General features: G+C 39.8%; 1 protein-coding gene across 3 annotated transcripts in view; it reads right to left on the bottom strand.

The window, feature by feature from the left end:
- Positions 1 to 14,445, bottom strand: part of LOC121195080 (inactive phospholipid phosphatase 7-like) — a 54,128-nt gene extending 39,683 nt beyond the window's left edge. For all 3 annotated transcript variants that reach the window (XM_041058293.1, XM_041058291.1, XM_041058292.1), the window contains exons 1-23: positions 14,276 to 14,445; positions 13,315 to 13,510; positions 13,016 to 13,170; positions 12,058 to 12,256; positions 11,896 to 11,966; positions 11,714 to 11,783; positions 10,923 to 11,026; positions 10,243 to 10,349; positions 10,015 to 10,081; positions 9,291 to 9,414; positions 6,600 to 6,758; positions 5,363 to 5,846; positions 5,122 to 5,258; positions 4,894 to 4,982; positions 3,771 to 3,854; positions 3,402 to 3,551; positions 2,467 to 2,625; positions 2,228 to 2,331; positions 1,959 to 2,138; positions 1,501 to 1,589; positions 1,328 to 1,411; positions 717 to 1,025; positions 372 to 539 (exon numbers count right to left, since the gene is read on the bottom strand). In XM_041058293.1, the coding sequence (XP_040914227.1) occupies positions 372 to 539; positions 717 to 1,025; positions 1,328 to 1,411; positions 1,501 to 1,589; positions 1,959 to 2,138; positions 2,228 to 2,331; positions 2,467 to 2,625; positions 3,402 to 3,551; positions 3,771 to 3,854; positions 4,894 to 4,982; positions 5,122 to 5,258; positions 5,363 to 5,846; positions 6,600 to 6,758; positions 9,291 to 9,414; positions 10,015 to 10,081; positions 10,243 to 10,349; positions 10,923 to 11,026; positions 11,714 to 11,783; positions 11,896 to 11,966; positions 12,058 to 12,256; positions 13,016 to 13,170; positions 13,315 to 13,510; positions 14,276 to 14,317 (3,331 nt within the window). In that variant the 5' untranslated portion in view covers positions 14,318 to 14,445. The remainder of the gene's footprint in view (positions 1 to 371; positions 540 to 716; positions 1,026 to 1,327; positions 1,412 to 1,500; positions 1,590 to 1,958; positions 2,139 to 2,227; positions 2,332 to 2,466; positions 2,626 to 3,401; positions 3,552 to 3,770; positions 3,855 to 4,893; positions 4,983 to 5,121; positions 5,259 to 5,362; positions 5,847 to 6,599; positions 6,759 to 9,290; positions 9,415 to 10,014; positions 10,082 to 10,242; positions 10,350 to 10,922; positions 11,027 to 11,713; positions 11,784 to 11,895; positions 11,967 to 12,057; positions 12,257 to 13,015; positions 13,171 to 13,314; positions 13,511 to 14,275) is intronic.
- Between the last annotated feature and the right edge of the window lie 262 nt (positions 14,446 to 14,707).

Below are 14,707 nucleotides of genomic sequence, written 5' to 3'. Positions count from 1 at the left end.
CAGACAGAAATGTACATATAATGTTTACATTTAAAATAGAACAGTTCAGACAGATGTAACTGAATGACCTGAATGTTTCCATGGCGATGTAAGCCTGGTTTGAATTATACTGAAACTAAGTGATTCTCAGATGTGATGGGGCAGTGAGCTGAGACATAAAGCTGTCAGTTTCACATGGATTTGTTCTGTGAGTCTGTGACTCCCCCTGGTGAATTACAGTGAGTATAGCAAGGAAATGTTAAACAGCTTCTTACACACACAGTGTTGCCCATAACAACTTAATAAATCGCCATCATTGTTCAAAAATAAACAAAGAAACAACTGCTTTCAGTTGTAGTCAAAGGCTGGTGAGTGTTGCATGCTCTTCCTACCTGTCTTCTGATTGGCCATTTGCCTTCGGAGAGCGGCAGTGGCTGCAGCCTGTTGCGCAGGGATGGTGACAGGTATGGTCCTCTCAGTCGGTGGGGCTCCATGTTTTACTGTCTTTGTGGCAAGAGCAGTGCTATCGGCCCCGCTGAGGTTGATCTTATTGGTTGGAACTGAAATATCAATACAATGAGAACAATTTAGGAAAGGAAGCGTGTCTGTTTGTGTTTAATGGTTGCACTTTGTGTTACGCGTGACATTTAAAAGCAGTCATCTTGTGGCTTTTGAATGCCAATCGGCTGTACATCACATCTTTGATGAACAAGCAACAGTTGCTATGAATTACTTACCAGGGCTGGCAATAGGGCTGAGTCCAAAGCCCATGCCTTGCACTGAGTGAATTTTGGTTAAAGGGGTGGACTGGATGGCTCCGAAGCCTGGCTGGATAGAGGGGGTTCTCACAACTGTTGGGTGGCGGGGGGTGGACAATGCTGGGGGTATGACAGGCATGGGAAGGGGTTCTGGCTGTAGTTCCTCCTCCTCCAGCTCCAAGTGAGCAGGATGGGGATCCAGGGACTGGGACAGGGAGGAGGTAGAGCTCACATCATCCAAGTCCTCGTAGTATTTAGGTGAAAGGAAGGCAGAGCGAGACAGGTTGGCTGGAAGAGAATAGATGAACAACATCTAAATAACCAACATCTGTGGTAAAGCTGGTATGGTAATTCTGAGATCATAGAGTTCCACAAATATTTTTTCTGCAAGCTGAATTTTTACACATTTCTGCAGTGATGATAAAATTACTGTGACATTCAAACAGGTCTTGATGAATACATTTGTAAACTTTCATACAACCACAAATTACTAGCCTATAAATAAAATTAGTAAAAGTGAAAAAAATTAAGATTCCCACTTGAATATCAGATTTACCCTTTTTAAATTAGTTTGAGTAAGAGATGTGTACCTGGTGCAGTTGAGCGGACAGGAGGCATCTGCCCCTTTGAGAGGAAGTTACGTAGCTGGGACTGTTTTGCTGGTGATATCTTGACTGATGGAGAAAAACATCTATAGTTAGTATTTGTTAATACTGAGAAACATGCTATTCTTTTAATATCAAATACATAAAAAGATTAGTACCTGGAGATTTGGATTTGGCCTTGGTAGGGGTAGTGTCCAATTTGGCTTTCAAAAGCGAGTCCCTTAAACTCTCAAGCTCACTTTCCAAACTGTCATTAAACAGACAAACAAGATGTTTTAAGCTGCAGACATCAATTCTATTTCTAAGAGCTATTTGAAGTGTGCTGATACATATAATCAGAAATGAATGTTAAAATCCTGTACAGGCTGGCACACTGAACGAAATGAATGCAGTCTTTATACTGTTCTCAAACTAAGTTGAATTTATTCAGTTTTAAATATTAAAAAACTGCTCTACAGTCAAACTGCAGCCCACTGAACCATGGTTAAGTTGAAGGCTCTGTTTCCCAAACCTGCTCTTCTCATGGTGAACTCAAAATCTACAAAGTCAAATACGTATTTATCCTGACATTTTCAAAATCTTCCATTTCTACTCCATGTTCCTTGCCTGGCCTTACCCAGTAGCAGTTGCTGTAGCAGTGTTGCAGCTGATAGTTGGGGTGGTAGTCTTGTTGTAAAGCCGCAGTGCAGTGAGCTGCTTAACCAACTGGTCCAATCTTTTCTTTTGCTGGTTGATGATGTACAGGTTATTGGACAGTGTGGTGAACAGGCCCTCACGCCCGGGCACAACCATATGTCTGTGAAAAAAATGATTTAATTACAAATGATACTTTGGGGTATTACTTTCACTCCTTTGAGTATTAAATGGCTGGTCTTTTGTGCTTACTTCTGCTTTTTCTTTTTCTCCAGGTGTTTCTCCCATTCAACATCCAACACATCATTTACATCTTCCACAGCAAACGTCACATATTGGTACAGCCTGCGAATCTCCTGAATAATAGAAAAAATAAAATAAAATAGAAAAATGCTGTGAGCTTGTACGTGATACATTTAAAGGCTTGACGATAGTTTAAAGTATCCACTTGTGAAAATATTATTTGAGTCATCTGTCTTTCTGTGTCTCACCTTGAGCTGTTCCTCACTGCGCGGATCCAGAGGTTTTTTGTACAGCAGCTGTCTGTAATTTCTGTCTCTGCTCAGCTCACTCTGGGCTATGGCCTCTTCTGCCCCAGCAAAGCCTTCCAACAAGGTGGTCTTCAAAGTCCCAGTGTCCCCATGGAGAGACTGAGAATAAGAAAAAGAAAAGTTAGAAGAGGACAGCCTGCCATATAAAGCTGGATTTGTGAAGGAGGCCGCAAGTATTAAACTAAATCAACAAAACAACTGCATACGTATGACAGTGCAGCTTTGGACAAAGCTCACATAGTAATTCTTCCAATACAAACCAGTCTAGATACAAACAACAGATTAAAATGTCTACAAAGATTTGTCAGCCTATTGATTAGAAATACATTTACCCAAAGAACTAAAAAGCTTTGTTTGTATTGTATTGTGTATAAAACCCATATTTAAGAATGTTGGTGGAGGAATAGCTTAAAAGTTTGCATCCCATACAGTCAGGATATTAAGAAAGTCATTTTGCTAAGTTTCTGTATGTTTTTGCAGGCAAAATAAAGACTTGTGATTGCATCGTTTTTGAGAAATTAAATATTATATTTTTGAGCACAGGCCTCAGAACCGCATTAACATCCAAAATGACTCCAGAGTGGTGACTCATTCATTCGTGCAAGCAAAACAAACATTTTTGCTTCATTAATTCTCAAGTTAGGAACATTACACGTCAGGTAAATAAACTGTGATAACTTGAGAAACAATGAAGCACAGATGTTTGTTTCGCTTGCACAAACATGCACAAAGGGTGTACAAATAAATGAGATCACTTTGAAGTCATTAGGGTGTTAATGGGGTGCTGACACAATGGGCCTAGACTTTAAATTTTAATATTTAATGTCTCAAAAATGGTTCAAGCAATGGTTTGCTGGTTTTAACCATGGCCGTACCTCTGTAGTTTCCTTTATTTCCAGGGTGAAAATATGGAGGTCCTCCGACTCCTTCCTCAACTCCTTCATCTCTTCAATGGTGCCAACCTTGAAGTCAGCTCTTGTGCTTCTTGCCTTAAGGTCATCCAGCTCCTTCTGGAAATGTGCAATCTGATGACGTGTCAAAGACATGCTTAGTTACAAAACAATTTGAGGAAAAATGGTCCAGACTCATTTCGACATTCTTGATAGAGCAAAGTACTTTGTGGCATCAGCAGTATGTAGTCATAAACACAAGTGTATATATAAATATAAGTGTAAAAAATATATATTTCCCCAAAAAGGCTTTGGGCCACGAGGCTCCTGTGCTGAATGGCTGAAATGTCTCACCTCTTCCAATATAGCAGCCATAATGTGATCCGAGTCTTTCTTTTGCTGTAGCTGCTTCTCCAGGGCTTTCACACTAACAGCTGCCTGCATTGCGAAGTGATAAAGTACGTTTTACAAAGTAAACCTGCTTTTCAAAGTTGGTTAAAAAAAAAAAAAAAAAAGACCAAAAAATACATACACAACCTAAATCAGTTAGAATATAAAACAGATTTTTTTCTGCCACCAGCAGTTGGTTTCAGATGAATATTCTGTTGCTATTAGCAACAGCTCCATAGCAGTTACAGTTAAATTGACATTGTAACACCCACCATGTGGTTAGATCTGTTACCACGAAAATACTGCATGTTTTATCTACTAGTATTCTTGTTATCATATCTGTTTTATGATTGTTGATGTTTTTTGTTAATTTGGATTTTCATGTGATCAGTTTATTGCTAACCACGTTAGCCATTATATATAGCTATTAGCACTCTGAGGCTAATGTGTAGCTAATTAAGTGTTTTAGAACTGTTGGTTTTTCTCATGTGGACTTTCTGTGTATATTTAGCAAAATAAAAAGTGTTGTACTCCCTTAGTGGACTGAATATTATTCTTCCAAATGCTGATATACTGTTTTTCCTTGTAATTTTAGATGACAGGAAGAAAATAAATGTAGCCAAATTAATGCTAATGTGAATTCAGTTTTCTTCTAACTCCAATAATTCATGTTTAATGCCACAATGCTTCTGGTCTCAGCTTTTGTTTATGGTATCTCATCTTCTTCTAATTTGTAACCACCACCATCGTTTTCAAAGCTTCACAACTGCTTCCTTTAAAAACTCCAACTGTTTAGCCTTTACTGAAAGTTTGTTTAGCTAACTGCATAACTGTGCACCTATACACACAAAGTGAATTTATCTATTTAGCTTTAGTATTCTCCAAATAAAATATATTACCATTGAGCAAAAGTTGCATGAAAAGGGTTCCCGTGATTTAAACGAAGAGTGGAGAAATATCTAATTGTTTTTAAATTTTTACGTTTTAAAATTAGATGGTGTTTTTTCCAGCAAAGTGGCAACAAAACAAATCAAAGAAATCTGGTTAACCTGAACAGAAAAATTCCTTCATAATAAACAGACAGGACCTGAGGAGCTTGGACACGGCCCTGGGGAGCAGGAGTAGGTTTCTGGACAACTGCGGGTGGCGTGCTGGTTTGAACTGGACGCACTGGGGCTGCGGCACAACCAACAATATTAGAATCACAGTCCTTGTCATGAACCCTTTAAGAGTTAAACAATTATTTAATTACAAAAAATAAAATAAAAACGACACACTTCTGCAGTTATGGAACTAGGGCAAGACTTTTTTTTACCTAATACAGCAGGTGGCTTAGTGACTGAGACTGGAGGGGCAGTCAAACCACTGGAACCGGAGACAGCTGTTTTGGGAAGTGGAGAATTGAAGGAGAAAGACTGTGGGGCTGGTGCTGGGGTCTCCACTGCTGAAAACCTTAGAAAAGAAGAGGCAGATTTGTATACATTTGTATGTATGTATGTATGTATACAAACGTCAATGTATCAGTCACAATACGCTAATATATCACAGCTCAGTACCTCTCATTTAGATTCAGTTTCACTGTAGGTGGGGAAGCAGTAGCAAGGCTCTGAGGTGTTGGAGCTGGGGCTGGGGCTGGGGCTGGAGCAGGAGCTGGAGCTGGAGCTGGAGCTGGTGCTGGGGCTGCCACTGCTGATGGTTTGACAGAAGGCGTGCTGAAAGAAAACGCTGAAGGTGCTGAGGGAGTGTCAGAAGGAGGTTTGGAGGCAAAGGAGAATCCTGAGGATCCTGAGCCAAAAGGCGTGGATCCCCCCAGGGAGAAAGCTGGAGCGGCTGATGTGGAACAGGTACTTGGGACTGAGAAAGTGAAGCCTGATGATGAAGATGACACAGGAACTGTAGGAACAATGCTGAATGGAGCAGTGGAGGCAGCAGGAGGTGGAGGAGTGGAAGCAGCTGCTGAAGTAAGACCGAGGTTTGGGAATGCTGCTGGGGCAGATGGGATGGAGGCAGCAATTTTGGGTGGTTGGGTTGCCAAAGAACCTGTGAATAGAAAATAAATGAGGTGTCATTTGATTTCATCTCTTTTGTCTAATTCCAGGAGCAACTGAATTAGCTTTGGAGAGAAGAATAAGTCCACAGTTTTTCATGGTTGGCGAGATTCTCACAACCGCAGTTCTCTCAGACTTCAAAGGAGTTTGCACAAATGTTGTTGACCCTCTTTCTGAAGGAGTTTGGCTGGATAAAAAAAACTCTTGTTTTCTAGCTTCATCGAAAAGTAAGCACCTTATAGTGTAGTCAAAGCTGAATGGACGACCAAAACAACTGGTCTCATTCAATAACTGTTAAAGAAAACAATTAACAAAAACAGTCTCTTCTTCTTTCCTGCTCTCATCACCACTACATCCATATTCAATTTAAAACAAGCTGCAGGCCATATTTGCTGATGTACACGGTGACCAGACCTACAAACGTCATTAGTGGATTTGTTGTTTAAGAACTAAAATTTTATGCAGAATTAAAGTCTTGGTCCTTTGAGACACTGAAATAAGCTTAATGAGGAATATATCTGGATGTGAGTCCATTTATTTGACTGGTCTCCCAGGTTGTTAAACTCTGATATGCCCAAGTTTGCCTACAGCCTATGACACCGGGAAATGGAACATCTGGCAAACACGGTATTAGATAAGTATCACCTGAGGAAACAGATCATGTGTGATGTGTGTTTATGAATTGTGAAACTCTCTCAGCAGCATTTTAGAATAAAACATCTGTCCAATTCACCAGCTTTCTTACCTGGCTTGGGCAGTCTCTCTCCCTCCAAGGAGAGTAGGGCAGGGGGTGAGACCAGTTGCTTAACCCCAGGATTGAGGTTCAGCAGAGCAAATGGGCAGAGCAGTCCCTCCGTGGATAGCATTAGCATAGCAGGTGCAGGGGGTAAGGTCTTCTCATCAGCTTTTAGAGGGTAAAAAGAATACAAACACACTCAGACAAAAGACAAAGGGAAACTGTCTACATGATTTACAGTAAGAGACAAAAATATGTTTACCATAATTTCACAAAACATACCAAACACATCACTCTCGCCCACATACATACACAGTGCATCTTCCTCCCTTTTTTCCCTCCCATTTTATAACCTTCCACAGATCAGAGAATTAGTGAGAATCTCTACAGCTCTATGTAGGCAGTTTATTAATTGAGAGCCATATCCATGTGCAATCTACATTAGACACTAACAGACTTTTGTGAGAAATTATTTAGCGTTCTGCACAGCTCTATGCTTCCAACTCACACCACTGCACAAGGGAAACAATTAACAGCAAGCGTTGTCTGCTCACTGTGCCTTCTCTGTTCATTATGACAAAACGCGGTTTGTCACTTTAATCATTAAAGTGTCGGCAGCATTTGAGCACAAAGACTGTATGTTAGTGCTGCATTTATCTCGCTGACCTTGGCTCAGTCCGCCTTCCTGTGGTTAAAATAAGCAAACCAGTGTTCAGTTGAAAAAGGCACACTGTAGTCATATACAAAGACGACTGTCCTAAGACGCCTCATTTGGTAAAACACAGTCCACCGCATTCCTCTTCTTGCCAAACCCCCAAACTCTTTCCTGCTCTTCACACCCACTTTCCTGCTCTTTCCAAAAATCACGCACTGTGCTGTGGGCTGCAGACAAAAATGGCAAATCCAGTCTAAACCAACATTTGAATGATGAAACTGAGTATTCACACCCCAAATTAAAGATGCATTAGTCAGAGTTGACACTATTCCTTTCAGATACATCTGAAATGTATACTGAACACTTTGTCCTCTTTGTTCTCACTACAGCTGTGTTTCATATCTAAAACTATTCTTCAAGTGCTACTTTCACTGTCATCAGGGGATAACAGCGGTGGCTTTCTCAGTGCATCTCAGAGTTTGATTAATTACCACTGACTCACCTCTCCGGCTACTGTCCTACCTACATTTTGCGTCTACTGTGTATTCATTCCATTATGACTGTATATTAGTATTTTATTGTGTGCATAAATCCAAACCTATATATACAACAGATACATACACCCACATACAAAGATTAGATAACATCTTCAGTATACACATACAAACATATATTCAAGCAAAGAAAAGTGATCCTAAGTTCTCCAAAAAATAAGCGCACAATGCAGAGAACAAAAATACAGCATCTAATGTTTAGCTCCATCTCTGTTATGAAACTATAGTTTGAAAGATGGTGAGAAGCTGAGAGATAGAAGGTGAAAAAGAGAGTGAACAGAAGGGAGAGGCACACGGTAAACCTCATCAGCATTCTGCAACAGGATTGTCTGGGCTTTGTTGTTTGTTGTGGTCCTCTAGCTTGTCTGAGCCATTTTAATGAGTCCATTTTTTTTTTCTCCACAGATAACGCTCTCGTTACTCTCCTTTCGCTTTCTCTATCTAATGTCTCACTTCGGATAAAGGTTTTGATCAGACTACAATCATGTCAAAATGTTGCTCAGATTGCAGGTTTTTTTCTGGATGGGGAGGGAGTTCTTAGAATGAACGGCGAGAGATGTGACTAGACGGCAACAGCAGCTCTACGTGAATGTCTGACAGACTGGGCCAGTTAAGATAAAACAGTGTACTGAGACGGTAGCTTATCACTATTCTTTACACATGCTGCAATGGAGCACTGCAGTGGATGCTGTATGCACAAAGAAAGCCGAAAGTGGAAGTTAACTTAAATATGACAGAAACCATTAGTCTGTAGAAATCTGAAAAGACAAACTGAGAAGGCTAAAGTGCTTTGAACGTTTTTTTAAGAACCAGTAAAACATGTCTTACCAGTTTCAGTATGAAATACTTTAACAAGATTACTGGGGTTGGCAGTATTGTTGGTGGCAGACTGTGGACAAGCCTCCATAACCTGGTTTAATTTTCTCCACACCATTCATGGTGCCATTTAACCATTTCCTCAAAAACTGGGTGAGTCTCACTGCAGACATGCAACACTATGTATGATTAATGACACTGAAAAAAAAAGAGATTCTCCGAAAACAAACAGATGGCAAATGCAAGAAGGAGGGATCTAATTTAATACCTTCTAAATCTTGGGGCGATTTCAGTTAGATTGTGGCTGCAAACAGGGGTGAGCTTGATGTCTAAAATATTAGCCCTACCTGTTCTCTGACAATATATGTGATATCACAACAGTGTGTATTTATATTGGGATGTAGCATAGTCGCTGTTTTTTGACTTATAAAGTGTCAAATCAAAGCCATGGCCCTCACTGAACAAATCCTGTAAATCTAATACTCCCATCAAGGAGTCCTTAGTTATTTTTCTTTTGAAAAGTGCTAAAATAGACTTTACTAGGAATAAAGATTGTTCTTAATTTGCAAAATGACTGCCATCTCTGTGCGGGCTTTTCTGAAGGGACATAAACATTCAACCACAAACATTAAAGAGGTGAAGAGAGGAAATCCGCAGACAGCCACATTCACTTACAGATGTGGATCTCCTGCTGGTTGGTGTAGTCGATGGCTAAACCAAGGGGTAGAGTGTCGTCACTTGTCTCGGTCACTGGAAGCTCAGCCCTACTTGCATCTTCCAGGATCCAAAGTTCCCAGACCTAGAAGGACAATAATTTGTGGTCATCAGTCTACAGAAATTTGGTGTGTTTTCCTATGACCATACAGTCAGCATCAAACTAAATTAAAGGGAAAAAAAAGAGAATACAATCTGCTTGTTATGTCAAATACAAATGAGAATGTTGCGTATTCAGTTGTACTTTTGATTGAATCAAGTCTAATTCACAACCACAGGTCTCAGTTGGTTAGATACAATGAACACAAGATAACATTATGTGTTTTTGCACTGTAGAGATAATACAGTAATTAAAAAACTTGAGCACATCCACAAGCTTCCCTAACAGTCATCACATGAGCTAGTTAATGTTTGTTGACTGTAGATGGGGGGCTCTGTTGGCCTAAATTATTTAAAAGGAAAAGCGTTATGAGTGAGAAGATCTTTGTAGAACAGTTATGTAACTTGATACTTTGGAGCATCTCAAACACTTATAATGTCATGTTTTTTCCTTGAAAACTACAGTTCACTTCTCCCCTTGAATTTAATTGTGATAAACACCTTTCATTTTTATCTATATTTATAACTGTCTGTCATTTAAACACAAGATTTCTATAGCATCTTCAGCTAGCACTTAATTAGGTACCTTGTCGTCTTGTCTGGCTATGACGCTGACCTCAATGGAGGCTGCTGATGCCGCCAACACAAGGTCCCTGGATGAAATAAACAATGGAGCAAAGCAAAACGTTACATCAGTTTAACATGACGTTATAACACAACAAACACAACAGTGTAAAGGAATAAACAACACATTTAATGTCAACAGTAATAAGGCTTCTGAGTGCCTACTGTAATGCATTTTGATCATTCTTACCAGTCCTCTACATGGCTAAGGAAGTAGTGGTGTTGTCGCTCGGTGCAGCTGCCATACACTGTGTCACTGAAGTTCAGATACTTTGTCTCCACCTTCTCATCCTTTTTCTGTAAAAATAAGATAAAATTAAACAACGACACTTCTGCATGGTGGAAACATATTTTAGCTGCTTGATAATTTATCATTTTACTATCATTATAAGAAAAAAAAATACTACTACAAATACTGAGAAGTATATGCATTAATATGCTTCCCTCTGACATCAAATTAAAATTTCATTATCTGTGACAGTTGATCAACAAGCACGTATGATGAGCTGTCACTTCCAGCAAGTTGCTTGATGAAACTAAAAACAAAAGCCTTATATGACTTAGAAGTCACCTACACGAAGCATCCCACTCAAATAAACTAACATACGATAAGCATGCGCATGTCAACTGCAATAGGAAGCCCATTCAGTTCATTTTTGTGTGTCAGTGTTACCGCCCACGTTCATCCACTAAAAAAAAAACTAGTTATCAATACTGAGTTGCAATCTGTAAACTTTGTCCGATATAGATCTAACATCTAGTTTGTCTATCTAGACCGATGAGTAAGGCAGCACTGAAGACTGAAGGAGTGCAACCTGACAAAAATCCAAATGTGAACAGGTGAATTATGTGGATGTAGAATGTACTCACAGGGAGGGAGATCAAAACTAGCTCAGGCGGGGTCTCAAGGGACCCATCTGCGGCAGCATATACCACTGCGAACACGAAGGTTTTCAGCCACAGCACATCCAGAGCTGTGACAGACAATGGGAAAAAATGACATTAGCCACAGATGGCAGAGTAATGACAGTAAAATGCAAGTAAAACTGTCCTTATATCATTAATACTCCAAATCAATATGTGGTAATACATCACAGATCTCATTTAATTTTACAGATGCAGGAATTTTGAAGTTTTGGCTCTCACTTTTAAAGCTAACCCTTAATTCATAACTTTACACCAAGCTAATTTAGGTACCTAATCAAAGTCTTCAATGTTGAGCAGTGTAAGTCTTCTATGATGAGCAGAGATCAGCAGAGTCTGGTGCATAAGATTTACTGTGCTCACAGCAGATGATACTCAACAAATAAACTCCAGTGCTGGTCCTGAGGACGGAATTTTACAGTAGCCATGCTAACTCATATATACCATTTTCTGTGCCTCCCAAACAATGGTGTCTCCTCAAGGTCTCCTGGGTAGTTTTCACACCCTGCCTTGAGTCCTGTTCCAAATTAGTCAAAATCTAATGGTGTCAAATTATGCTTATGGATCATCTGGGTTCTGTTTTATATCATCACAGAATACACCATTATTTCCCAACCTGGTTACAACTTTTTTGTTTTTTTTACTGAACAACATGAAGACCAAACATTGAATATGAAGACTGATTGTATACATGAAGATTACAAACAGTAAACCCCTCTTCAGAGTGACCATCTTACCTTTGACAGGTTCATCAGAGGAAGAAGTATAGAAGTGTGGACATGGAATAACTTTCTTCTCTTCTAGTGCCTTTTGAACAGAGGAGAAAATCGGTTATTCATCTTGTCAGTTATTGGGTGCTGCAGCTCTGAGTGGGCAATAAGCGTTTCATTTTTGATTACAGTAAATTAGATTCACTCACTGGTGTATACTGACTGACTGTGGCATTCATTTTTCCCGCAGCAACTTGTTTTCCTTTTGGACTCCAGCAAACTGAATAAAACAAAGTACATTAATTACATTGGAGCCGCAGTGGAGATATGGAGTACAGGTAAACTCATCTGCTATACTCAGTCTCACTCACTGCAAGTGATGCCACTTGAAGCAGGTAGCTCAGCCTGCACTTTGACGCTGTCAGTGACATCCAAAACCATCATACTGCCATCAGACAGACAGGCAGCCAAAGTGGATGCTTGAGCGGGATTCCACTTCAGGTCTTGCACTAAAGTGCCAGAGGGTACGGCTGCTTGCAGCGATGCAAAAGGCAACTTCTGTAGTCTCGCCTACAAAAGCAAAAAAAAAAAGGTAAAGTGGCTAAATATGGCAGATACTAGGACATTTGATAGCTGAATACCTGGGTAAGGCACATGATCAAATGAAATGAAATTTGTAAATCTAAATATGTTTTAATATGCACTTACTGCCTCCTGCTATCTGTTTAACTGTTAAAGAATGCCCATCTGCAGTGGAGGCTGACACTGTGTATTTATAAATGTTATAATACAAAAAAGGTAGATGAATTTGACTTTATGCTGAATTTAATCTCTCTTGATTAGATTATGAAAAATAACTGTTGGCTGCATATCAGGATCCCTGCAAGTCTGCTGCTGCCAACACTATAGCACTGAATAATAATCTAACCTTCAAAAAGTCATTAATTTTGCTACAGAGATGCATCAACTGAATACTACAGATGAGAGTGCAGATTTTTACTCTTGTTATTTCTGTCAGGCATTTCCTGCTCTGAATTAGTCTATTTCGTAGGCCCCTCTGTGCAAACTGTGGACATTTTTATGAGACCAAATCAGTAATTTCCCTGTAGTCATCATTCATTTCAGTCACTCATCTGCATTGGAAATTTTTTTACTGGAGGACTGTAGTGAGCCAGAGATCTAGAAACCTAGAACAACATCCAAATCAACAGCCAAATCTACCTTTAACTGGCTCTTTATGTTTATCATAGAGCCCCTTGCAGAACCCGAAATAAGCATGTTGTGTGCCTAAAACACAGGTACATTAGGTAAACTGACTAATGTAATCACCTTGTTCATAAAGGTGCGGACATCGTAGAACGTGAGGGACAAACCCGCCCCTTCAGACATGCCACATACTGACAAAGTAAGTTCATCGCAACTGAGAGCCAAGTGGTGCACAGTCAGTTCCACCGTCACCTCCGCCAGTGCTGCTATCCCACGGACTAGAACAAAGAGGAAAATTGGAGTGACTTGTGAGTAAGAGAGCTGGGAGGAAATGAAATGAAATGAAAAATGTATTCTAAGTAACATAGAATGACATGACATGATAAGCATTCAAATTTAAAGTTGTGTGGTCATATACTTACCTATTTCGTTTGAGTTGCCGTCGACTTTATCAGCAGCCAGTATATCTTTAGTTTGGTAAACTTTGAATGTTTTGTCGAGCCCAACAAAAGTTAAACCAAATTTGTTTGAGATGGTGAGCAGACTGGATCTTTCTTTGGGCAAATCCTCAGTGGACTCAAAAACTCTCACTTTCTTCATCTGACGAAACTGAAAATCCTATAAAACAAAGACAAGCACTGTTTGTTACTTCAGAGTAACCAGTTATGGATGGTAAACAAATGTGGATCCAGTTCAGTAACTGAAACTTAAACTGAACAGGAGGAAAAACAACAGAATACTGTAGCCATGCTTGACAACATGGCTTATGCGCTTACAGACAAGACGAGCTAGTTTTCTTTACCTTCGTGAAATATAAAACGGCATGCTTGCCTTTTATTCAAATGTTACTTTCAACCTGAGTTCGTTAGTTTGTTGACACCACAAGTACGCAAAGCCTCAAAGAGAAAGCTGACATCTTGGGTAACAGCTACAGTGCATCATGTCACGTTAGCTAAAGTAATGATGCTAAACCGTTTTGGAAACGGTGCAGCTAAATGTACTAAATGAAGTATTTGATCGGTCTATTTCACACGGTTGTTAATTCACATATCTTCAAGTTCGCATTCAACAGTCAGAGCACATTAACCTAAATGCTAATACCTACCATGCTAGCATACAAACAGAATGAAAGTACATGTGAGCGCTTTTTCTTGTGAGGCTTTTAAACTGACTAAAGTCTGATAAATTTTACTCGTGTCTGGTCTATAAACGTAGCCCTATAAAGATTTCTGAGTGAAGGTTAACTAAACATAAAACCGACCCGCTAGCTAACCAGCTAATGTAAGCTAACCAAAACCATAGGATGTGAACTGGCGCAGCGCTAGCAAACATTAGCCCAGACATGCTAACCTGTCAACATAACCTGCAGATAACGGAGCCTACCTTCATTTCCCTCTCTGGAGGGGAGTCTGTGTCGTCACTCATTGTGGGGGACAGAAGGTGTTGCTTTTCCAGTCGATCGGTTGTATTAGTTTATTTCTGTCCAAACGTCTATATGAGATATATTTGTGGTGAGCCACATTAGACTGCGAGCACAGCTGTACACACGCCGCCGCGCGATTTCGGCGAAGAAGATAACGTCATTGCTACGCAGGATGACAAATGGATACCAGAGTGTCCTGAGATCAGAACACCGAGCTCATACAGCAAACCTCCCTCACAATCTTCAAGACAGATAAAAAAAAGAAAGAAAGAAATACAAATACACGGATTTATGAAGAAACACCACTTACAAATTACCAAAAAAAAAAAAAAACTTTAACACACAAATGGAGAGATAGATCAAAGGCTGTACAACCTACGTTAGAAAAGCGG

Source organism: Toxotes jaculatrix, chromosome 16 (assembly GCF_017976425.1).
Source record: "Toxotes jaculatrix isolate fToxJac2 chromosome 16, fToxJac2.pri, whole genome shotgun sequence".
NCBI classification, from domain to species: Eukaryota; Metazoa; Chordata; class Actinopteri; family Toxotidae; genus Toxotes; species Toxotes jaculatrix.
This window is presented reverse-complemented; position numbering and strand designations above follow the sequence as displayed.